The sequence below is a fragment of the Cygnus atratus genome, chromosome 13 (genome assembly GCF_013377495.2).
Source record: "Cygnus atratus isolate AKBS03 ecotype Queensland, Australia chromosome 13, CAtr_DNAZoo_HiC_assembly, whole genome shotgun sequence".
Taxonomy (NCBI): domain Eukaryota; kingdom Metazoa; phylum Chordata; class Aves; order Anseriformes; family Anatidae; genus Cygnus; species Cygnus atratus.
In genome coordinates, this window is record NC_066374.1 from 2994002 (window position 1) to 3021103 (window position 27102).

Genomic DNA, 27102 nt, shown 5'->3' on the forward strand with positions numbered 1-27102 from the left:
GCACTGTGCTTTTCTATATTTCTATAAAACAAGCATTCATAGAATATATACAATATATACAATAATATTGCAATTTATCTTCTAGCCATGCCCTCAAGTAGGGCTGAGAAAGGCTGTGAAACTCCACCCCAGCAGCTACTGGACCGCAGCAATATTTCATGAGTTCTGTCCAGCAGAAATAAGGAAACAGTTCATCCACTCCCAGCATTCATTTCAAAGCCCCACACCTGTTCAACTGCTAATGCACAGTGCAGTTCATATACAGTCACATGCAAGTAAGAATCCTGAATTATATTTTAGGAAGCGTCTTCATGAACCACTGCATTGAAGTGGTCCTTTAAAAATAACTAGGAGAAGGTACAAACCTTTATAAAAGGTGAAAATGGCAGCAATTTGAAAAGTCATATGGAGCTAATAGCACTCAACTTACATCTCCTGTTTATTTGGCTGAAGTTTCTGCTGCAAAAGGATCTCTCGTTGCTTCTTACAACTGTAATACTCATTTGTTCAGTTTGGGAATATAATTCATTGATCGGAGAAAAGATCTATCACTCTGCTTCAGGATACAGGAGACACTCCTGGGTCAAACGATCCTGTCTCTAAGCTGCCAAACCAGTGAGTTGTCTGAATCTGCAATTTTGAAATATTGTGACCTCCATCAGCAAATTGCTGAATTAGCTCCCGCAAGATCATCAATCGGTAGCACACCTACAGATTTAAGATCTTCTAACCAGGTTGATTCTTGGGATGATCTGGAAATTAGCATTATACTAAACAGAAGATGCAGAAGCCCTCTATAGGTCATATTTTAGACATCCTGAAATATCTTTTTACTATTTAACATTGCATAACTGCAGCTCCCTTAAAAGAAACATAGATGACATAAGCTATCTCACTGACAGGGGCATGTACAGGGATGAATCATTGTTTTAAAGACTAACAATTAAAAATGTTATCTTTCTCATATTTACGCCCCCACCTGTTTTGCATGGAAAGTTTGGGGATCACCGATAACTATGTATGAAACAATCACTTTTTGTACTCAGACATTGGTTTCTGTTTCTCTTTAAAAATGAAAAAATTGGTCATATGAGATTATTATTGAGGCAATAAAATATCATCTAATATTAATGGTAGACTACCCCATAGAAATAGCTAAATACTATCTTGCACTTCACACTTTTAATGAGATATTTTCTGAGTATATTCACAGTCTGTTTTTTAATAAGTTATTAGAAATGAAATAAAATCAAAAACATCACTATGGTTACTACTAGAAGTCAACCTAGTAAAGCAGAAAAGATTTAGTATTAAAAGTCACTACAGTTTTAAATGCTTGAAAACAGTATTTAAAGACTAAAGGTACTTAAAGGGCTCAGAAGCAAGACAAATGAGTTCCCTGAAAAAAAGTCTCTTATTGTTTACAATGCACAGTTTCAGCTAAGACATTTTTGTCTGACATTACATAAAAAATTAATAATTCTGCTTATAGGAAAAATGCTGATAAACACCAAAGCAGACTTACACTCATTTCATGAAGAATTATGTATCAGAAGGTAAGAAGCCTTTGTCATTACAAGTTGAACAGATAATGCATTTTTATTAGATTTTTAACTACTGTAAAATTAATTCATACTGCTGAGGTTACAGCCAGAGACCACCATTCTGATACAGTAGAGCCTCTTACCATTTTAACAAGGAATGAAATTTCCCTTCAATATATATTTGTTACGTGTGTGTGCGATAGAAAACCTCTTTTTCTATTAAGAATTCCTAAATGTTTAGTAGGGTTAAGTCCTTATTACAGGGAAGTACTCTTGAGGTATGTCTGGCATTGTAACATGTCCACCAGCATATATGACAACTTCAAAAATTTTTCTATCCATTCAAATATAGACTAGAAATGCAAAGCAACAGTCATCCTCGCCGAGATAAGAAGTTCATCGTAAGTCGAGTAACTTACTTTCTCGCATGCATCCAATACCAAATAATTTGGGAAAGAACGTAAGAGTAACAGAATAACACTTCTTCCAGTACACCTTCCCAGAAATAACTCTGAAAGCAGTATTTGCTTCTTAATCTGTGACTTCTATGCTGCTGTTCCAAGAGAACGCATGCAGGTTTCCTAGAATCAAGCAAGTAAAACAGATTCTGCTCCATGCAGAAGTAGCAAAGGAAAATAAGAGCAATCATTTACTTGGCCTCACTGTTTAAGGGCTCTGTGGACTCTGTGCAGGCCACTTGCTCTGAAAGCGAAGAATGTTCTGGAAAAGATAAATGGCTTGCTCCTACAAGCTAAGTAAGGCTGCTTGTTTTGGGATTGCAATTTTTGCCGTGTCCATTTCCAGAGGCATACATCAGACTATCAACTTTCATACTGGAACATCCTGTTTCCAGAATCAATAGAACAATCTGCCATGTTTCGTTACTGTAGTTAGCTATGCTGCAAAAGAAATCTCAGGACCCCATCACTCCAGACAATACCTTGCATGATGGAATCTTAAGACATAACTACAACCGCACAGGGCACTCTTATTTTTAGTGCTTAAATGGGCAAGAAATCAACTTTACTCCACTTTCACAGCTCAGACCTTTAAGGTTATGGTAGTTCTAGCAAAATAGTCTCTTAAATATCTACAGAAAACAATCCATATAGCGTGCTAAACAGTGACTAATTAAATATATACAAATAATTTAAATGGCGTGACTTCTGCTATAGATGCTCATAATATCGAAGTAATTTTCTTAAAAGACATCTGAAATCCTTACCTCCCAGTCCATGTAGTCACATACATCTTCAAAGTTAGTGAGTAGAGACACTGAGCAGAAAAGCCGTGGCAGCTCATCCCTCGTCATTGGGGGGAAACGACTATCTTTAAGGGCACTGTTGAAGACAAAACAGAATTTCAAACTTTTTTTTTTTAAAAAAAAAAAGATCAAGGATCTAATGAATCAACTGAAAAGCATAAAGGACAAAAAAAAAAACACCAACAAACAAAAAAAGACAACTGATGAAGTGATGACCAGTTTGATAACCCAGTTACCGGTGTAACACACTGACCAACATTCATTCCCAACTTGTTCCTTAGACATTTCTTTTAGATTTCTTGGCTGGTCAGTTAGGTGGTATTCTGAGGGTCATACCTTCCTGAGCTGATTTTGCTTCTGTGACAATGACTTACTAATGCAGCACCAGAAAGTTTTGGAAAAAGTTAAAAAAAACAACAGCTCTTCTACCTGCAATTTAGTAAATCCCTTTCAAAAAAAGATTAAATCATACAATATAGAGGGGGAAACTCTATAGCCTGCAAAAATCAAATGTAGTAAATACAGTAATCAAACTGTAGAATTTAATTATTCAGTGAAAGAAATCCAAGCAAGCAGAATATTCTCCGAAAAGAAGAATATTGATTATAAAAAGGTAAAAACATCCAGGAGTTCTACAGACTTGTAAACCTACAGAACTTGAAGGTGTTCTGCAAAGCAGAGGTAATGATTAGTAACATGGAAGCTTGCAAACAGCTAAGCTAATCCTCAGGCTAAGGCACGGTTCTATAGATGAACATACATCTAGCGGACAGAATTCCATACCAAGAAGAACTATCTGTGTATATTCCAGTGCCCCTTGAAAAACAAAGCAGTTAACAGACAGAAAGCAGCACCACCAGTAACGAACCTACTCGTATAAGTTTGGTTAAGAACCGGTTCAATTGGAAAAGGGAAGGTTAACGTATGGTATCCCATCATTTTTTCTTCTCTTACAATTTTAAATATGACATACATGAACATAAGCATGATCATCTCCAACAGAAACAGACCTGCTAACTGAGCTTTTTACTAAGTAAGAAGAGCTTAACATTAAGAGACTTGTTAAAGTACTACCAAGTTCTTCATATGTCTTATTGTGTCATGTAACAATTAGATCATTCTTACTTATTTTACTTGGCATACAGCCTGTAGTTGCCATTAGATGATACCATTACAGCCATGACGATGGCATTTAGAATATGGCTGAAGTCTCTGCATCAGATACCACCATCTCACATAAGGAATAGTATAGCTTTATTAAGGCATATGAAATAATAGTGCATAAGCAAAGAAAAAAAAAAGAGTAAACTTAACCTAGGAGAAATCATCATATATATAACCAGAAATAGAAATCCCATCACAAATTAATCCCATACACTGATGAATTAAAACAGAACCTTTCCTTTTCCAGGGGGGGAAAAAAACGCAGTCTATTTTTCCGACATGCTACAAATAAAGAACATAGTATTGGAATTACTAGAGGCTCTTCTCCAAGCTTTAGTATTTTTATTTTATAAAATAGATAAGAAATTTAGATTTTCATTATGAAGGTAAATTTGTTATGTAATTAGGAAACAGATGGTGAGTCTATTCTACCAGTACTTAGAAGTAATTCTAGGCAACCCAAGTCAAAGTTGCCATACACAAGGAAAAAAGATGTTGAGACAATAATTAACTAGCCAAGATAATTTTTTAAACTTATTTATGTAGGACAGAGCTACACAGACGTGAACAACTGAGAACACTAATGAGATTTAAAGTATAATGCCTGTGATATTTAAGTAATTACTTTCACCGAAGATGTATCAAGATATTCTCCAAGATTATATTGATGGGATTTGCAAAGCCAGGTTTGTAACTGCTGGAAACCAGACAGTTACCTTTCCCCATTACCTGGTATTTCAGAGCATCATCACAGATCAACTTAGGTAGCTACAGCAGGAGAGAGAGAGGAAAATTTTAGCAGCTAATTCAGCCTTCATATCCCTCCAAATAGGCAAAACATATATAAGAGTAAAGGGAGGATACTCTGGAACACTGGGTCAGCTCAAACCAGAAGTCCATTTTGCCTTGTATTAAGTAGTAACCAGCAGCAGATGGCAAAAGAATAAATACAAGAACATAATAAATATCCAGGTGGTACTTCCCTAGAAGACTCTCCAGGAATCCAGCTGTTTAAAGCTTAGGGATTTTGAGCCAGAGATGGGATATCTGCACTTCTTCATGGATTTGTTTAGTAAGTGCATGCAAGCACGCTCTTGAAATTTTACACCTTTTAATAAAACTAAGAACTATGCTCAGAAACCCAAATCCTCTTTTAATTTGATATTTTGATTAAGAAATATGCTATCCAAAGAATCTGTTGCTACTGCAAGTTTGCTTACATGCAAATTTCTAATTTCCCTGATGTATATTCTACCTCTATCATATAACCAGTCTGTTTGAATAACTACTGAAAAGCACAAGAAAAGACAAACATTATTCCATTAACAAACTACAAATTGAGTTATATTATAAAACAACAGTATGCATGGATATTGCCAATACTTGTTTAATACTGTCTTCAAGATTTATGTAACAATCTTACCATGCAAAACATTTCCCATACTGTAAGTATTTATAACCTTCAGATTTTTTTTTTTTTTGGCACAGCTTGATACTAGTTTATCTAACTTTCACTTCCCCTTCCTAAAGCTACCAGAATGCACTTGTGAATTTAAACTTTTGAGGCAAAGGTTGTCCACTATGGGTGTAAGCCTGATCCCCCATAACATCAGCAGTAGAAGTCCAGGCAAATTCCCACTTATTGAAGATCTCCTGCACCGGCATTACCAAATGAGAAACCATTCTCAATTTAACATACTTTAAGTTGTACAGAAACAAACATCATACATCACACGTGTAAGCCACATCTCAAATGCGGTGGTAATACTTTAAAACAAGATGAGTGAATCATGACAAACTTGAATATTGATAAAAAGCTGAGATATGAAGCCTTCATGTGAACACAGTGGAAACAGAAAGGCACACAAAGGCAAAAAAAAGCCTCAGGCATACACAGCGAACAAAGTAGTTCAATTTTAGTGAAAGCAGAGCAACACAGTGCATATTGCATACACAATTAGTAAAATTAACTGGCTAATTCTTTTATTCAGTAATATGAAACTAGCTCAAATACTTGTTTTCATGTAACCACCTGACAGTAACTACAGTACTGTTTATCAAACGATAGTGCCATTTCAACCACACCTGAAATTGTTTCTTCAGAACTGCTAGGCACTTTTTTTATCTTTATCTGTACAGCTTGCTGAAAAATTTTTCCTTCATACCTCCATCACTACAGACATCTTTGCACATATCCTGTATTAGCACTGCTGCTGCTGAAGATAAGCGAGCAATCTGGCAGAACAAACTGATCAGAGATTTGAATAAAAGTCTCTGATGCGACTGTAACTGGTCAATACTGAATACTATGTTTCTCCTTTCCCCATCTCCAGGTCCCACGTTTCAATTTGTTTTCATCTTTTTAAACAGCTTTGTCTCCATTGTTAACGTTAGCAAAACAAAAATTTACCTGAAGAAATTAGTGTTGACAAACAACCAGTAGAATATCCTAAAAGCGCTTATTTGTACTGTTTAGCTACACAGAAAAGATTCTGTATGCTTATGCAAAATGTATGAAACTAGAACAGTCCAGCAACTCTCTCAGGCGTCAAATTTAGGAGAACTAGCCTAAAACTCAGCAATCCTGTCCTAATGAGTTTCATCTAGGTGCATCACATACTCCTTTAAAACCAGGAAACATTTACCTATTGAGTGCTGTATGTTACAGACTATCAGGCTTCCTATCACTCATCCTTCTATTGCCACCTTGGTTGAAACTCTAAGTTTCAGACACCTTTTGAAAACCCAAGAGCTGGCCAGCTTACTATCATCTATTCAGAGATACACCTTCATTTCTGCATTTTTTTATTGCTTGATTAGCAGGAAACATGTATGTCATTAGAAACGCATCCCTTCAGAATTCATCCATAATCCCTGGGCTGCAATTATTCAGTAAGCCTAAACTTCATCTCTGTGGGTATTTAATAAGTCACCATCTACTGACTACTCTGATGATTTCAGCAAAACAAGTGGAGGGTGTCCAGTAGACTTCCTCATGGGCAGCTGTCTACATTGAGAGCTTAGCTTTTGTACAATGATTAACAGATGGCCAGAAACGTCAGCAGGTCTCAACACTTACCGAGCACAAGAAAGCTTGCACGAGCTTTTACTTTTGCTGTTCCTGTTCTGTGGAGAAAGAATTTCAGTTTCTAGAGACAACAGTTTGGCACATATCATAAACTCTACAAATATGTACATATGTAAATTCAGACTTTTACCTCGCTTTTATTGTTAGCGTGCTTCTTGGTGACCAATTTAAAGCAAGCATAAAACACAGACAAGATAACATATGCTCACTTTCCTTAATGAACTCATTTCTGATCTGAGCTGTTCAGAAAGAAAAGCCATGATATACTTGCATGTAGGTATTCTCGACTGAAGAAACTTTGTTGTGTTTCTTTGATGGAAGCATTACTTTTGCACTATTAGAACATGATTTTACCATCTTATTCAGTGCCGTGTTCTGTTAATTCTTCTGTTAGAAAGACAAAAGGATTGTATTGGAGCAAAGACTGGTATATTAGATAACAGGTTTTGAAAACAAATTCCACATTTTTTTCTGTTAAACTTAAAATAAAGGAAGAGTAGGTGGAAATAACCAGTAAAATAATTTGGAAAAATTAAGCAAAGTTCAAAACATCTGTAAAGAAAAAAAATACTATTTTGAAAAACATTTTTTACGTCATCTGTTCTGTATTTCTTAATGCCCAGAGCTAATTTACATATATTGGTTCTGACTAAATGGAAGTACTTGGTAGTGAAGAGTTGAAAAGAAGCAGTGCCAAGCAAGAGGAATTCTAGCTGGCCAATAAAAGGACATTAGTTTTTCCACATGGGGTTCTGCTTCATGTTAAAAGCAAAGCAGGCAAAGTCAAAATTGAATCCTATTCAAAGAAAACTATTTTTAGACACAAAATGCATGTACACACATGTATCGCATTTCTAGTTAAATATACTTTATTTATGAAGTTTTGTGCATCCTACTAAGACAGACCAAGTAATTGCCAGTCGAGAAAAAACAAAGTATTACTCAACAATCAGGTTGTTTTGTTTTTTTTTTTTTTGGGCTGAGCTATGCTATACAAATCCCAGCTCCTGCTCAAATGAAGTTCATCTGTCCATAAACTCTCCAGAAATATGTTCTTTGGTAAGTTCATGTTCCATTCCCCTTTGCATTTGGGAGTACAGGAAAGTAGGAAAGCTTGCAAACTTTAAAGTATTTCAGTGTTTAAAGACACTGAAAAGATTTAAAGAAAAGGAAATTGTTTCAACTATTTTGAGTTATGACTAACAGCATGAAATTCAGTGAAAATTATAATTAAGGCTTACATTCCTTAGGACTACACCTTGTTTTAGTAAAATACTCTTTCATGGTTCTGAATAACAGCATGAGCAGGTGAACCAAAATGCAATACATCACTGTGCTGTCCATTTGTATTTTCTGTATGCCACAGAAATGCTAGAAGAAATAAAAGTAGTCACCTTCAGTCTTTAAGAACCTATGGCTCTTAAACATGATGTGGCAGCTGGGTAATAAACAGTAGGGCAGAAATGGAGGAAATGAGAAATACAAATGACTTTAAAGGATCTTTAAAAAGTTTACCAGCGTGTATGCATCACAAAAAGTAGAGAAGAATTTGTGTGAACAAAGGAAGGTATTGGATGAATTCTTACTATTTTATTATTATTTAATGAAAGCAATAATTAAATTCCTCACTAAACCTTTTAGTGGACAATCACATCCGCAGACCCAAACTGGATGGAAGTTAGGCAAAACTGGGCCCGATTGTGTATGTTACTGGAAATTACTTTCAGGGCTTTAACATCACATAGTGGGAGAAGATGCAAAGGAAACATTCAAGCACTGGGCGTAATATAAGTAATACTCTACTTTTAAAGGAAGTGTAAATGAGGCAGAGACATTAAGTGACTCACGCAATTTAGGAGGCTTACACAGTGAGTCAGTGACAGAATCAAGAATAGCATCCAAGATCCCTGACTCCTACAAATCTTTGTGTGACAGCTTCTTTCACAATCTGCTCAGTCTACAGCAAAGAAATATAGATCCCTGAACATCAATCAAAAGAGAATGGATAAAATTAAGCAAACTAATCTAATTAAAAATATTTTTTCCATTATTTTTTTCAGTTCACTCTACTACAGCCCATTTTTTTCTTAATTAACCAGTTTCCTATACAGAGCACAGATATACCAAACCATATCTTTTTGTCATCTAAAGTAAACAACAGTTCTCTAAATACCATCAGCACAGTGGTGAAAAAATAGGTTAAAGATCTGACTTTACTAACTATTGCCCTCTCCTGATAAATATTAGCACTACTTTTACATGGTAGGCAAAGGACTGAAACTTGAAAACCCTTTTCATTCAGCTCAGTAAGTATAACCCTGATATTCTCGATTCTTTCATCAAGAGAAATGTGATGTACCTTAGAAAATACGTTTTACAAAGAAATGGGCCTATGTCAATAAACTGAGCCCAAAGGGCCTACATATTGTTCTTCAGTTAATTCAAAACATCCTGAAATTAACGAGTGGCAAACTCACTGAATTTTAGGTAATAGCAGTGAGGTAACAGCGATAAGAGACAATTAATGACAGGATTTCAAAGAGAAAAAAAAAAAAGTTTGTTCCATTGCAGGCTCATTGAAGTTAGTTGAGATTTTTACTTTTTCAGCTTTCGTATAACTTCAATAGGAAGAAATTACAGAGCACTTAGGGAGGTCACTGACATTTTCCTGGTGAAAATCAGCTATCATAACTCAGTTTGGCAGAAAACTAGCAGCTTCCAAGTCACAATCTGCAATTAATTTTTAAGTTAGAAAAACAGGGCAGAGTACGCTCCTCTTCAGAAAGAGGAATTGTGGTGAATAAAATTCTCTTAGCTTTCCATGTAAGCGATCAGACAGCCTAACAGACCTTACGTGACAGCCCTCTAGCTTTTCTACATCACCAGCAGAGATTTGCCAACTTAAATGGAGATTTCAAGCAGTGATTTAAATGCATTGTCAAATCACTTGAATGCAGGGGAAAATAATTTATTTATATTGTCATTTTTTATTTTTATTTATTTTTTGTTCAGACCACAAAATTTCCAGGAAATAGAACAACTGTGAATGACGTGTTTTTTTCCTGAACCCTCCCTTACATTTAGGAGACAGAAAGGGAAAGAACAACATTTATACTTCCTGCACATTATGTTGCTAAGTGGCAGTCATGGGGTAAAAAAGAATAAAAATAAAAAGGAAATACACTTGTTGACATTTTGGACAGAAACAATTCTCTGAAGTTTTAATTTTTTGGCCTAACTAGTTAGCAAAGTGCAGCAGTGCTTCAGGTAGGACAAATAAAATATAGATCTGGCATTTTGGCTCTTCAGGCAATTTTTCTAACTCCTGCAAACTAAGGTGTGCCAGGAAATCTCTCCCCCAGTCTCGGTCTCACCTCCCCCCACTGGCTTCACACTTCCAGCATTTGGATCCAGTCATCTGGTTTCAGGGGATGACAGAATATTCTGATACTCTATTTTAGATGGTTATTTTAATTTTGAAAAGAATAACATTCCTCTAAGAGACAACTCAGAGTATGTACCTAAATTAAGTGTTTAGAAGAGTTCATTAGAAAAGGCAAACTCCATTCACTGACTGGATAACACAATTAAGTCTCTAGATTAGGCAGCCAGACATGCCTCAAATAAGCTGTCTTATTTTATTAATTTTTGTCCCTAGAATTTCTCAACTCTCTGGTGTGTGTGGAAATTGTTACCAGTGTTGTTAATAGGCAATTTATCAGCAAGGCTGCAGCAGTCACCAGACAACACTAAGACAACACACACATCTGGGTAGGTCGAATTTACCAAGAGGCACTCAGCTTTCCTTAGTTTCTTTTTGTTGTTGTGTAGGTTTGTTTTTTTCCTTTAAAGTATACAGGATTGAATATTGTCAGACTTCTTGCAGATGGCGTATCAGTGCTATTAGAGACATAAATACAATACACTGAAAAATTTCATAACAACTGTGAAGAGCAGACCCAGATATGGAAAGAGAAAAACGTTCTGGTGTTCTATTTCAAGCATTTTCCTTCAAGGAAACTTCAGTTTGTTCAGAATATCCTGAAGGACAAACCAATATACAGAGTTTTTATTAGTAGTTTCAAATTGCTGAGTGACAAGGAAGAAAAGAACCCCTGGGCAAAAGAAGAACCATCTACCAAAAAGAGAGAAACCATTATTTGCTCACTTTAGTACTTTTCGAAGCTGCTCTCCCAGTTGTGTAACAGTGACAAGGATAAGCACAAGTAGGTTTCCAAGGTGGTTTTTTTTTTTTGTTTGTTTGTTTTTCATTCAGATGCCAAAGTATTTAAAAACTTGATCTAAAATTTCAAGGCACCTGAACTTCTTGGTTGGTAAGTCATTCATCTAAATCTAACCCTGACACATGCTAAAAGAAACAAAGGACAAGGTTCTGCATCAGTACTGCAGCTGCCTGCAGAACAAAGCAGCAGTAATTTACGGCTTCCCACACAGGACGCTGTCATTCCTGGGTTTTATGACAGAGGTGCCCAGCTGTGGTATGTGTTAAAATTAGAGCTGTGCATGTCACGTCAAAACAGCTCATGGTATGGAACAAAAGAGAAACGACTATTGGTGGTGATGACAGAACCCAGCAAAACCTTAACAATCCCCACTTAATGGGCCTCCTCCAAGAGGACACTGAAAAAAAGAAAATGTAATAAAGGAAAAGTTAAAAGCTGTGTTAAAAACAATATATATTTTGGCTGCAGATCAGATTTTTGTCAACATTGTAGCATTGCACTTGGAATTCCTAAAAGGTCTATTTATACAAATACTAATTTAAATGTATTTCAAATACACAAGGAATAAAAATAATAATTCAGGTATTCTGTTTGGAGTATTCCTGAAACCTGAACAGAGGCGATTAGGATATATCACAATTAACTGTTTCTGTATCATCATCTATGAAGATAAGCATTTTATCACCTGTTCCTCATGCTATACAAACTCATCAATAACTTAATTTGTGCAAAATCAGTTCCATAATGACAGCAGGCATCACAGCATGTGGGCACAGGGTCATGGAAATAAAAAAAAAATCTTTATTGACTGCAGTCACTAGGGGGAAATGATTTAATGGTTTCAGTCACATCACAGAATCACTGAATGGGTGGCAGGGACCTCTGGGCCCATCTGGTCCAGCCCCTGCTCCAGCAGGGCCACCCCAAGCAGGGTGTCCAGTGCCATGTCCAGACCCTTCTGAAGATCTCCAAGGAAGAGACTCTACAGCCTCTCTGGGCAACCTCTGCCAGCACTCCAGCACAGCACAGAAATCCTTCTTGACGTTCAGACAGGACCTGCCATGTTCCAGCTTGTGCCCGTCGCCTCTTGCCCTGGCGCCACTGAGCAGAGCCTGGCTTCATCCCCTCTGCACCCTCCCTTCAGGTGTTCATAGACATTGGTGAGGTCCTCCCCGAGCCTCCTCCTCTCCAGGCCGAGCAGTCCCACCTCTCCCAGCCTCTCCTCGCAGCAGAGGTGCTCCAGGCCCTTCAGCATCTTGCGCTGGGCTCTATCCAGTATGTCCATGTCTCTTTGTACTGGAGGGCCCAGAACTGGACCCAGTTCTGCAGATGTGGCCCCACCAGTGCTAAGTAGGGGGAAGAATCCCCTCCCTTAGCCTGCCAGTGATATTTTGCCTAATGCAGCCATGAACACCAAGAGCCTTCTTTGCAGCAAGGACACACTGCTGGCTTTTGTTCAACTTGGTGTCCATCAAGACACTCAGGTCCTTTTCTGTCAGGCTGTTTTCCAGCTGGGAGGCCCCAGCACATCCTTGTGCTGGGGTTGTTTCTCCCCTGGGGCAGGACTCCATACTTCTTAACCTTCATGAGGCTCCTGTCAGCCCATTTCTCCAGCCTGTTGCGGGCCCTCTGGATGGCAGCACGGCCCTCTGGCGCGTTGTGCCATCCACATACAAGTGAAAGGCAAACCACACTGGAGCTGCTGAAAATGTTCTGCTACCTTGTTGGTTTTCCCCCAAGCAAGTGCTGTAGTTCACTTCCTACCGACGTTTAAATCAACAAAAGAGGTATTTCTAAATATTTCACAGTATTTCTAGAGATTCTAAAGAAGACCCATGATTTGCAGGCAAATCCTTATTTTAATTATTTTAATCTCATTTCCTGTTCTGGCTATCTTGACTCACAGTACATGCACAGGTCAACTCCACAGCACAAATGGAACAACTAACATGGTCTGGGATACTTCAAAGTTGCTTCTCAAGAAGTCTGCATTCAACGGGATTATCTGTTAAGACATGCAGCTAGTGTGCATCTGCGTAATGCCCTGTGTCTGAAAATCCTGGAGGTTTAATTACTGCTGGTTCTTCAGCTGAGTCTGACAATCTTACACAAATGCCAGATGCAAATGATTGAACTCCTTGCTTTTTACCATTACAAAATTTCCCATACAAAAAGAAAACTCATAACCATGGAAGCTGTAAAAGCTAAGGCTTACATAAATTTAAAAAGAGCTTTTTAGAAGAAAAAAGAATAATAAACATGTTTTTTCTACTGCTGAGAACTACTCAGATAAATATTCCTTCATGATCTGGATTCTTCCACGTAAACCCTGTTCATCATTATGTCAAAATAATGTTACACTACATGGACATAATGACTTGAATTAATCTTTTACTGCTGTAACTTTCCAATGAAACAATGAACATTTGTATGAAGAGATCCTTAAAGTTCAGGAGAATTCTGTGTATGCACTGTTATGGCCTTAAAGTGGAAAAATATGATCACAGAATTCATAACTCCTACGATCTGCTCACATCAGCAAACATAACGTAGTTGGAAATAGAAAACTTACAAAGTAATATTGCAGTGTCCTGATTACATTAGTAAGAGTCAAGTTTCTATGGCTCCAACAGCCTTACTGTTTCCTGAAGCCAAAAATCTTACCCTATACTGCTTTCGTGGTTATAAAGAAATTATTTTTCTCCTTAGATGTGAAGAAAGAACAAACAAGTTAAAGACTGCATTTTTCTCATTCTGTTTTAATCCCACTGGAAATGGGGGAATCATTTCAAATTACTGTAAAAATGTCCTATTACACAGAAAATCAATTTTTTTCTTACTTAAAATTAACCTAACCTAAAGATGTAGGCAGAGCTTCAGTAATAGGGTAACAGATATGCTAAACTCCAGCTCTTCACCTAGTAGGTCAGTAAGACACAGAAGTACGGTTTGTAGCAAATTACAACAAAGTGTGCAATTACTGTGCATTTACCCAGGCCTAGCAAAAAAAGGCAGAACTGCTATGCTCCGTGCACTCCATGCTTCTAGAACTGAACAGCGTGAGCTAGGAAATCCACGCTAACGCTTGCCTGTACTCCCAATGGCTCAGCAAGGACTTTGAACAGCATTTTCTGACTGTAGCTGGACATGAGGTAAAGCAGCTGTACGCGTAGTTTCTTTTTAAGTGGCAGCTTCTTTTCTGCCTTTTCCTATGTTCTCCCTCGCCCCTCCCAGCATCTCTCATCATGCTGGGATAAATGAGGACAATAGAATTCAAAGCCATGACAGTTTGTGTGTCATCCTCATGCAAACATTCAAGAAACTGAAAGGTGTCAATTGCCATGGAAATATCCTGTTTTGATATAGGAAAAGCAAATCCACAGCACTTAAAATAATCACACAACATAACACAGAAAGCCTACCACCCTCATTTCAGATGCTTATTAACAAATTGCATAACTAAACTGACCAGGGTTTGGTGTGTAGGTTTTTGTTTGTTGAACACATCATAAAAGATGAGTCAAAACTCTGAGCTCCAACTGGACTAAATTTTAATGTCACTAAAGGGCTCTCCAGCAGATGGCAAAGTTTAGATAATTGACAAAAATGAACTGTTCAATTAGATTTAGGACTGTTAAGCTCAAGTAACATTAACCACTCAAATCCTTAAGCACATGACAAGTCCCTGGAATTCTTTACAGCTCCAATAGTTCTCTCAATACTGACCTAAGATCACCACTTTACCCCAAAACAGGTACTGGATTCAAGACAACATATTTAAGGCCACTTTGTTGCTGAATTCAACACCCACTTAATCAATCGCAAAATACTACTCACCTCTAGAGAAGTGTTCAAGTCATCATTTTAAAAAGTACAAGTTAAAAATATTTTCAGTTCTTTATGCATTTTAAAAAGCCTCATCCTAAGCAGATATGTAAAAATGTTACAAAACTTCTCAGCAATGCAATGATGCATAAATATATGAATATAATTTGAACATTTACATGTTCAATTTCCTGAGACCTCTAAAAATAGTTTTTTTTTTTTTTTTGTTATACTGTTGGAAGCCTGGAACAGCACAGTACCAAGTATTCTCAATTTTGTCACTGGAAATACTATAAACTGCACTTTTGTATAAAAATACTAAGTAGTTACATTTTTTTTAGTTGTCAATATCCTTCAACCAACCAGTTCGGTTAATGCTGCAGATGGAATTCTTTTAATCTCTGTTTTCATACTGTTTATCACAAATACAGAAACTTGTTCTATGGTCAAGAATCCATAGTTATGGACAAATTACATACAATCAGCTTAAGAACAAGGAAAACAAAAGGCATGTTAGAATACATAGTAGCTGAATTAGAAAGGAAAAAAAAAATCACATTCACTTGAGCTGTTGCACTACAACAGAAAAAAAGATTAAGACAATGAAATAACATATGAAAATACTGATGAACGTAGTCTGATAGCTCAGGGTGCACGCTGCCTTAGAGACAGGAATATGACTACTCATAATACAGGGAACTGAGTAACATCCTGGCTTGTTTCCCAAGATGTGCATTTCATCGATATCTCTACTTAACTTGGATCATGTTTAAACTTTTTTTTGTGTGTGTGGTGGTGGTTTGTTGTTTTTTGTGTGTTGTAACCTAAGTGCAGTCTCTTAGACATTCTGTGAATATATACGGCAGCTACAAAGAGATGCAAATGTGAGTGCTGTCAGTATAAAGGTTGGTGTCTGAGCTCATGGCATCTTACTAATTCTCAGTGTTTTTGTAAATATAGTATAAAAAAGGCACAAGATGGATCCCTTGTGGCATATGATATGTAGTAAGACCTTCGGGAAAGAAATAGCCACTCCTTATTTCATGGGAATGCGTAGGCACAGAAGAAAGCATTTTGGCTTCTAGACACTTCCTCCTGCTATCTTGAAGCCACTCTAGAATGCAGGCATGATAATTGTTGCATTAGGACAAGTCTTAATTTGTTATTAAAGACAATAACCAAGGACTCTCAAAATTAATTTCTTTGTGCACTTGTAGGCTTTTATTTTATACAAGAATTTCATTAACAGGTTAAGTTATGATTGCTCAATACCTCCATAAATCACCAATCCAAAACCATGCATTAGACACATAAACCCATTCTATACATTTGGAGGCTTTGCTGTCTTCATGTTTCCGTCCTTTCCTCCTCTTCCACACACAAGTAAACTTCTTTTTTCTCTTTTTAGCAACTCTGTGACTTCTGTCTCTCAAGACAGAAGTTCACTGTTTCATCCCTGTATTCCCTCTAGCTTTCTGCCATAGTTCTGTCTACTTCGGGTGGTAAATTCAGTGCAACCTCCAACATATTCGGCTTATAGAGGTGACTGGATAGGGCATTCACAAATCACTATATCCAAGGTCAAGACACTCAAAGCAACAAAACCTTTGCAAGCTCAGCTAAACATTACATTCAGTTCCAAGTCTGCCAGCTGTCACTCTGTATGTGTCTTCTACTCTAAACCAGATTTTGAGTAGCAAATAAAAAAAGCTGGAACAAAATGAAAAGGAAGTTCTGAAATGAAGAACAGGCAAAAAGTTCAGGTTATGCTAGGCTACATCTGTCTGCAGCCTCAAAAACTGCAACATAAGTAGTCAAGGAATCCATTTAACATTACATATATTCAAAAATTCTTCTCAACTACAGAATAAAGGATCATTACAAACATCTAAGTATAAACATGAATATGGTTGACTATGAAATTAAATGAAATGTGAAATTTATGCTTACTAATTAAATATTTCATATAATATCCTCTTAGAAGATTCTACAAGCCAAATTCTTCTCCCTTTGATGGTAATGGGCGTTCTGCCTATTCACTGCATTAGAAGCCTAAAACAGCAAAGAATTTTATCTGTTCAGTTCTTGTGTTAACTTAGCTTTAAAATACTGTAATTTCTTAAATCGCTTATATTATACATATATAGTTAGAGAAGTTTAACTGAGCAAATTATCCCAAGAGCAACTGACGTCTGGTTATTCAATGTTGAGTAAGGATACAACAAACACAAAAATGGTTTATATTTAATTATATCCATTACAGCTACACTTCAACATACCTGAAGTATTTTTATAATATTAAAGTATATTTAATATTAAATATAATATTAAAGTATATTTAATATTTGAATGAAAATAGGTTTCATCCGCTTTCTAAAAACCAGCTCACAAATGGCTCACCTCCTGCACATCAGCAACACTTACTCTACTCAGTTTTGTGAAACTCTACATAGCAGTTCTTGTAAACCTACATTTGTGAAAATACTTATGTATTGTAGACTTCCACAAACTTGAAGACAGTTTGTTGATTGAGAAAAGAGAAAATCACCCTTTCAGTATCTGAAAAAACAGAACACAAAGAAGGGGTTGCTCTAACAAACAAGGCTGCATGCAGTGCAGAGACTTCCGCAGACAAAGCACAGCTGCTGCTCTTTGCAATGAGGGATTAGCAGTCTAGGTCAAAGGAAAAAAAGCCTCTCTGTAGCTAAGTGAGCAAACTGCAGAATGCATCCTCAGCATGGATGAGAAAGGGCCATCTAACCAGCTTGCAAATTGTGTAGAAGCTTCTGGGAACAGAAACAAAACCAGCAACAATTCTTTGACAGAACACATAAAAATGATTCTGGTGAAAAGCAGCGATACCCCTGTTGGAGGACTGAGGTTGCAGTGACCTTTCAGTTATTTTAAAATTATATTTCCCCTTTTCCCTTCTGTGTGCTCATAAATATAAGTATTTTTTCTTCACAGCAGAACCCACATGCTATCTGTGGGGCATTAACAATAACATCTGGAAATAACTAGCAGAGAGATAACAGAAAAAGCTTTTAATTGTCTTTCATAAGAACAGCCCCCTCCCTCTCTTTTTTTTTTTATATTTAATTTTAAAACACAGATACTCAAGTCTCTTTCAACCTTCATACAACTGAGTCAATACATTTTGGCTTTAAACATTTTTGGCTTCCAGTTTTTTGGCAGTTCGGTTGAATGAAATATAAGCCAATATTTGAGGAAAAAGAATTACTGATGTTCTGATCAAGTGCTAGATATACTTTTTATTCTAAATCATTCCCACTTCAGCCACTTTTCATACAGGAAAAAAGAAGTCATCTTCTAAACTGAGACAAGTCACTTGAATGTACCAGTGTGAATGTATTTTTAACCTGGCTTTTGTTTAAGAGTGAAACACCAAAATCGTTACTAGCAGTTAGGCTGGTGTCCAAACTGGCAAATGAATCACATGCTACAGGTAGCATGAGATCTATTGCAGTTTGTGGTATTGCAGAAATAAAAGTCGTTAGAATTACTTAAGCTAGAAGTATCAAAAAGTTGTAGCGTTCAGAAAACCAAGAGCTTTTCTTCCTTTCCCTGTCAAAGGAAACCAAATAAAATTTAATCAACTGAGAACTCGATCAAAAGTAAGAAGGTGTAACATCATTAACTTTAACAAAGTCACACTCCCTTGCTGGTACAAGTTTAATAAACCTTATTTGAGACGCTGATTTACACAACACCCAAGTAATTGCCATTATCACAAAGGCCTTTTTCAGTGACGCTGGGCCTGCAGCTTATGACAGATGGGGAATTTCCCAAGAGCTGTGCTCAGGCTCATCAGAGCACTCCTTAACATCTGTACAAGTTCCCTAAATTCTTGTGGGAGTCATTTATACGTGTACTTGTCCAGCCTGACAGACTGCGGGCATGACTGCTGGCCCTTTGTTACAAGTAATATGCAGTGAGAAAAAACATTATACCATTGCATCAGAACAACAAACCTTAATGTAAGCATGCAAGCTAACAGATTTTGTAGCCTGCAAATTGGCATTGATGGTCAAAAAAACTGCTATCCACTATGGTCAAAAAGTGATTCTCAGTGTGCTTATTAAAACACAAAGAATTAGATTTAGAAAAGTTTTAATTAAAGTTTTGAAAATTAACATAAAAGTAGAAATTTGTGATGTTAAAAATATATGGAGATGTATATTCCAAAAGTGTTTCCAAAGAACTGTTTACTTCCATATTCTCACAGCATTAGATGAATTAGAAACTATGTCAATACATTGTTACTTACACAGCCAAGAAGTCGACATTTAATTTCTGTTTCTAAAATAAAGGATAGCACTAATATACACTTTTATGGACTGAACATACATCAATCCATATACTTTTATGAAGTACATTTGAAAATGGTATGATTTGAAAACTGCATAACAGTTCAGAAAAAAAAAAACAACTAACCTGGGCTCTTTTTGTCCCTAATACTGTATTTTAACATTACGTAAGAAAAAAAATTGGTTCCATCCTATTTTAAAGCTTCAAATGAATAGTAGCACTTCAGTCATTTTTAAATTCAAGTTTATCATCCCCAGAAATATGTAGATGATAAAAGCAGAAATAATGAAGAGTGCTGAGGCCTACGAGACTTACGGAGAACCTCAGAATCGGAGGTGTGTTTAGACTTAGGTGTCTTCAGACATTCTTCAGCATTTTATGTGGCTGCTTAAGTCCAACCAGAAGCAGATACGCCATTTCTTCTTCCAAGAGTTTTTCTATTACCTCAACTGTACAGCTCTGTAAAGGACATAAGGCATAGCTTCTCTGTTCCTGGTGGCAATTGGAATGATTTTTAGAAACAAGCATCTGTTGGGACTATTTAAAAACACCATAAAATCCCACTGTAGTTTACAAGAGCATTTTAATTCTCATTTACTCTGGACTATGAAAATAAATATCAATTAGATTTTAAAAGCTTCACGACTTTTGTGTTGAAGTACACAGAAATAATGAGGGCTTTTGGAACCCAGTCCCGCACACCCAGTTCGTGCTGCTGCTTCTTTAATACAGGCTCAAAAGCAAGCATCAGAAAACACCTAAATGGAGGAGGTGCTGACAGACTGAAAACTTTAATTGAGACTCCTTTCCCACAGTCCCTCCTACACAAAGCTACAGAGTTTAAAGATTTTCACAGCTTCTAAGTGTAAGGAACATTTCTTTTTCCTTTGACCTTGTTTAATCCCTGATAGCGTCTATTAAAACAGAAGATTTCACATAAAGTAGCTTTTGAGCCAAACACAGCCTTTATTCCTGCTGTGCCAGGTAGCTAATATACTACAGCTGCACCTCAGTTTCCAATGCCTTTGGAAGTGAGAGCCAAACTGTGTTAAGATACTACTTGTGTTTAGCACATATTAGCACTGGCCAGTATGTGCAGTGGGAAGCTTTTTTTTCTTCCTTAGTAATGAAGTGGTGGGAAACATCCCTTACTCAGTATTAAAAATGAGCATCTCCCATGGAGCTGAGAACAGCCAGTGAGAGGAGCTTGCCCAGAAGCAGGTAACTTCTGTGCCAACTTCTACTCTGTCCTAGCTACAAGTTTCCAAATCTTTTTTTTTTTTTTTTAAACACAACTGCTGGGAGATGCATTCTGTATCTATGCCTCTCTTCTGTGTCAACACACAATTGTGTCTGGTACTCCCCAGCACTGGCCCTTAACCTGGTATGCCTTTGTAGCATTTAAGAAGTGATTAAAACTCTCAACTGAAAGCAATTTCCATTCTAAAAGATTTTTTTAGGAAATGATTTGAACAACCTTCTCTCTAAGAATATCATACAACAAAATGAAAGAGTTGTCCAAAAACCATGGAGTAACAACAACAATTCATACAAGTAATGGAAAAAAAAGAATTCTGGCAATGAAGTTTTAAGCTTTACTAGTAAAACCAGGGTGGCCAGTTTCCCCAACTCCACCCTCCTTCCCAATTACTTATGTCAAGTAATATTCAAAGTCAAATACAAATCTGACATTCAACCCAACTAGTGTTTCAACTCACCTGGACCTCTGTCTTTGAACTCACAGGGTGTGTACCATTTTCTTTACATAAAAGGAGACTGCGTGGGAAGTACATGACAAGAGCATCGTGGGAAAGCCCAGAGTCACAAATGACGTGGCTCCTCCTGGAAACCCATCTGGAAAGTCTGAGTAATTGCTGGATGTCCCCAGTTACTCATTCACATTCAGTCAAATTTCAGGAATATCTGATTTATTCCCAGTACTACAAATTACCTCAACTAATGCAAGTCAACTTGCTTATTCGTGGCTTTTTCAAAGCATGCATTTTATAAGAAGCACATTTTTCAAATTCCTGGGTTTTAATGCATGCTCTCTCTAACTGCATTTTTTTAAAATATGACAATGAAATAAGTATTTTACTTCAGAGAGTTTCCTTACTTACACTACATCCTAAGGCTGAGACCTAGCACTTACGACAACCTCAGCAGAAAACCTCCAAGCTTCCCTGAGCCACTTTAGACAGATACAGCTATTCTGTGATCACTTTGAATTCTAGAATTCCATTTCTCCAAAATCCTTCGTTACCTTTCATAAACAGTCAATTCTCAGAATAAGTTTATCCTACCAAACGGAGTAATGCATTCTTCCCCTCACATACATACCTAACAATTCATATTCTTTAATTTAGTTTTCCCAGCAAAATCATTACCAGTATTTTGATAACCCTCCACATATTTAAAAAGCTTTGGTAGGGCACCTTTATGCACTCCTCCTTTCCTAAAAATAATAACAACCTAAGGACCGTCCTCCTTTTTGTAGTGCCTTCCTTTGCTTTCTTTCAGGAAGTGTTGCTAAGGAAACAGACCATCATCTACCATTAGGTCCACAGGTCTAGCAAGGTTTTCTCAGAAATAATAAGCTAACAATTACAAAACCAATACATTTTTAATAAAGAAAAAAAAAGGCAAAATTACTATTTCCCCACACACATAATGTGCAAGAAGCATACTTACTAAGGCATGCTCCTTCTCCCTCCACAACAACATTATTTCATTTTCATTTCTTAATGAAATAAGGAGAAACATTTAACCCGTCATTAAAGCAAAAGGTTTTTTCCCACAATTTCTAGAGCCAGTATGGTATTTAGCTTTGTCCTTTTGGAAAAAAAGGCAGGAGACAGTTCTGGTAAGCAACAGTTCCCTGAAATAAAGACCAGGCACTGTACGCACAAAATCATTTACAGACCTACTTACTGAATTGACTCACATAGAATAACTAAGCATGGCTCAATAAATTCAAATTTGTGTACTTCACTTGGCATTTCTGCTATTGTGAGTTTACATCATAATCCATTTTACTATTAAACAATTATATTCCACTATGACACATCTGAGAATTTACCCAAATTAAAGTGGTGTTATTTGCAAAATTCATGTCTACAATAGTTCAGCAACAACTTTTTATGGTCTAAGATGAGATTTAGAAATATGAACAGCTCCACGTTTCAGTAAAACCTAATCTCTATACAGATAATGCAGCAGGCAAAACATGAGTCTGTATAGCATTGTTACAATAATATTGCCTGAATTTCATTAAGGTAGTCAGACATCATTTAAAAATTAAGGTGCCAATACATCATATTTTCATTTCATATCTCACTAGAAGCAGCGGATCATACTTAAACTATGCATTTAACTAAGCATTTTGGATAATAATAAGGGGGGTTAAGGCTATTAATAAATACCTCTGGAGGTCAACCCCACCATATATGTGTATAATCCCAACATTTATTTATATACACACACACACACACACATATATATATATATATAAATAATAGTTTGTAAAGGAAAGTTTACTGCTGAACTTTCTTAATATACTTTGACCCAGTTCTGACTTAGGAGTTTAAGACAATTCTATTAAGTCAGCTGCAATTTCCATAAAGATTATAAAAAAAAGAATGTTAACACCATGCACCTTATCTTTACTAACACTACAAATGTTCAGACCACCTCTGGGCCACCTATGCTCTTATATTAACATCTCGAATGCAAAGTTATAATTTCAAAAGATAATCAGAAGGGAACACAAAGGTAAATTTACGGGTGAGCCAAAAGAAAACATAAAATAACAATCAAAACCTGACGAAGTTTCTACAGAATAAAAGATTAACTTGCCTCCCGAAAAAGAAAAGAAAAAAGGTTTAATTACTAAAAAGGATCTTTTAACAGCTTGCTTATGGAAAGGCTTGTAAGCTAAAAGCTTATCTAGTTTTATGCAACTGCATCAGTCCAATAAAAGAGATTATATCTCTGTATACATCCTACCTCAACACATGCACTAGAACAACATGATTAAATTGCTTTTAGACTCCAGTTTTGGAAACTTAAAGAATCAATTTTCTTACAAAAATGATGTCTAACTATACTTGACAAAGATCACCTTAAGTACTTCTCCCCCCCCATTACTGATTTTAATTGGAACGTACTCATTTGTGATAGAATTTCTCTTCCATTTCCTGCACTTTGTTTTCTGTATGTGAGGGGAAAGATGGAAGAAACAGCATGTGGCTCAAGTGTGACAACCACTGAGGACTTAAAAATAGAACTCATTTAAGCCTGTAAGGAAAGGGGAAAAATCACAGCTACCTTTGCAAATCATTTACACACAAAGGTAAAAAAAAAAAAAAAAAAAAAAGGCACAATACAGGCCAGCAGACCTCAAATTTAGTGATGAGTAAAAGCACCTAGTAAAACACAACCATCTCAATTATTTTGTATTTTGGCAATTGACTCAGCTGACAAATCCCGTGGCCGCAAAACAAAATACCTTAAGATGCCCTATCTTTAGCCCTTGTACTTTATCTCTGAGTTATGATGGAAGATGTTTTTGGAATTAATCTAGTAAAAATTAGTTTAAGTTCATGTATTTCCTTGATATGGCCTCTTGTTTCCCCAGGTACAGCCCCACCTTCTCTGAACCAGCTAGTCCTTCCTCCCTTCAGAGAAATCATAGTACATGGTCATAGTGGCTACAAATTTCTAAATCTCTTTCAGACATGGCTTTTGTCCGTATCACGGCAACATCCTCAATTACCAAACTTTCAGTGGGCTTCACAGTATAGATTAGCAGAGAAACAGTCCTACAACTCCTTTAGTATCCTTGAACTTCCATTAGGGCCAGACACCTGAGGTTTAAGTATCAGCTCGGTACCTCACTTCATTACCTCCCCAGGAACATCAGATGCTCTGAAATCACTCCTCAGTGCAGACTTGCTAAGACTGTCACTCAGTGAGGGATATGATGGCATGAGTGAAAGACATGTGCTGCAACTACCCGAGGAGCCTCAGCTGCCTGTATCCTCATTGGTTCAAATGGATTTGACAGCATGTATACCAGGTTTATTAAAGCTGAGTGGATTTCATAGGTTGCATCCCCACTAAAAACTTAACTAAATGGGGTCATGCGGGGTAAGTGGGATTTAGGAGTTACAAATTCCAAATGTATATTGCCACTGGCTCCTCATATGCTTAATGGGAGGCACTGGCTATCCATCCACTCAACTAGACACAGAGCTATGTTACCGCACCTCTCCCTAAGACTATTTTCTCACCTTGAGATTCTCCATCTGTTGCTGGTCATCCTAGAGCAGCAGCACAGCCTGTGCCCTCTGCCTCATTAAGATGACCTTGAAAACTCAGAGGCAACCAACAGATGCTAGAAATTCCATCTGCCAGCCAGCTTCCCTGTTGCACACCTGCTTTTCATAGAAACATAAACGAAAAGGAAGCAACAGAAGCACCATTATGCTTCCTGGCTTTAATGTTGAACGTACAAGAATAGCACAACACTGGTGAGTTCAGGCTGAGAAGACTGAACATTGCTCTGCAGAGTTCACCTCTGAAAGTGACAGCGTAAGCTTTGCCTCGCAATTATCAGGCATTTTGCATTGACTGACACCAGACACAGAGCAGTAATAGTATTAAAAAGGTTGACTTTCAGAAGCTGTCTACTATAAATCAATACCACAGCCTGCGAAGTATTATCAATGGGCAACACAGAAGCAACAATGCGCTCTGAAACGTTACGTGAAATGCTATTGGCAAGAATTAGTTCAGACTGACTTCTGTGAACAGGGAAGGTCACAACAGAAATGTCAAACATATATAATGCCCCCGCACACCGCCCACTCCCCACGTTCAAAAATTACAGTCAGCAACACAACGATGCTTTGCCCTGGGCCAGCAGCAATGACTATCCTCATCCGTAGCAGCATTGCCAATAGTCAGGGCTTTGTGAAGTTAGTGCTGGGTCGTGCAGGCAGATAGAGGGAAGGTCAGATGAGGCTATGATTAGTAAAAACAAACAGGAATTAAACAGAAATTAATCTAGGCTCAACAGAGAGGGGAGATGCCCTGTCTGTACAAATACTTGCCTCTAATCTTAACTAAATAAGGCCAACATCTATTTCAATGTGATCGGTCATTCAATTTTGGTTTTTATTTTACCCCTTAAACACGCTTGCCGTACTGTAGTCTTGTAGTTGGATATTTAGCTTTCCTGGGTGGGACAGGCAGAAGGGGACAGAGTTTTTCATGGAGAGAAGGCAGGCGATATAGCAGCAGCAAGGACTGACTCCTGAAATTGCTGATAAATACTGGGCAATAGAAGTCTAGTCACCAGTACTGAACTGGTCACCAGTAGTCATGTACACTCTACACCCAAATTCAATTAAGAGAAAGTTGGGCTGCAGGTTTCATTGCCTTCAATCTTAAACTTCTCATCCCAAGCTTCCCTCTTTGTTTGCATTTCTTGACCAACCACATCTATGGAAGCGAGGCTGAATGTCTGAAGGTAGCCGTAATTCTCAGGTGGAACACACAACAAAAAGACTGATTACATCATACAGTCAGTAGAGACAGGTCTATGCTAGTTAAGAATGGTGACTTACATTTTACTTGAAAATTTAAATCCAGTTTTCAGCCATTATGCTAATCCACTTCAGGCTTGCACCCCTGTAGTTTCGTTTCATTGCTTTCTTCTATGACATAAGATTTGTGTGTCATATAATCCATATAATCAGTCTCTCTTTATTTGCCTCTTCTCTACTATTTCCTTCCCCATATATATACATAGGGAGGGAAATATATATATACACATATATATATGTACACACACATATTTATATGGGGAAGGAAAAAAATATATATACAAATTCCAGCCTTGACAGGGTAAAAATTGTTAAAACTTAAATGATACAACTACACTTGTTAGATCTAAGTGTGAAGTATGACTTCCAATTATATGAAATGTCTGGAAAAAATAACTAAAATGTATAAAATAAATGAAACCATTTCATTCAGTATCTCAGGTGTAAAAGAGGAGGAGTTTAAAACTTCGGTGCCAAAATTTAAGTATTTTTAAGTATTACTGCTGAACAGAACACACAAGAAAGTAGTTTATCAACCTGTTATGAAAATCTGTGGTAACCTGCTTCCAAGTTCAGTGTATTTTCTTGAAGGAGCTGGAAAACACAAGGTATTTTTCATAATCCGGATTGGTTTACCTTTATGCATTCAGATGGGATATTCACACATTCAGTCTAAAGAACTATTTTGCCCATTATAAACTTCTTACATCCTAATTTAAATATGCAATACAATGAAACATTGTGAAAAAGGATATATTTTATTCAACTAACCTCTTAGTAAAATTATGTTGAAGTCACTAACTCTGAATCTATATTTTCATAACGTTCTGCAAAGGATTTTAATAAGATACTTCCTTCCCGTGTCACTGATATAACTGCAGAGAAAATTGAATTCTAAGATTTTATTAGGAATACAGCACTAGCATTTTAACTATGGGTATTCTCATCCCTCCTCACAACTTAGGCAGATGCATCCAATTAATGATGAATCATTCTACATAAATTTCCTGTTTAGAATGTACTAGCATACCAGCAT

The 27102-nt window shown here is 36.9% G+C and overlaps 2 protein-coding genes across 3 annotated transcripts in view; one reads left to right on the plus strand and one right to left on the minus strand.

The window, feature by feature from the left end:
* Window positions 1-27102, plus strand: part of TMEM164 (transmembrane protein 164) — a 112118-nt gene that overhangs the window by 64918 nt on the left and 20098 nt on the right. The window lies entirely within an intron of this gene.
* The window catches only part of AMMECR1 (AMMECR nuclear protein 1), an 81498-nt gene that overhangs the window by 14841 nt on the left and 39555 nt on the right, over window positions 1-27102 (minus strand). For both annotated transcript variants that reach the window (XM_035541417.2, XM_035541416.2), the window contains one exon: window positions 2770-2884. In XM_035541417.2, coding sequence (XP_035397310.1) covers window positions 2770-2884 — 115 coding nt within the window. The remainder of the gene's footprint in view (window positions 1-2769; window positions 2885-27102) is intronic.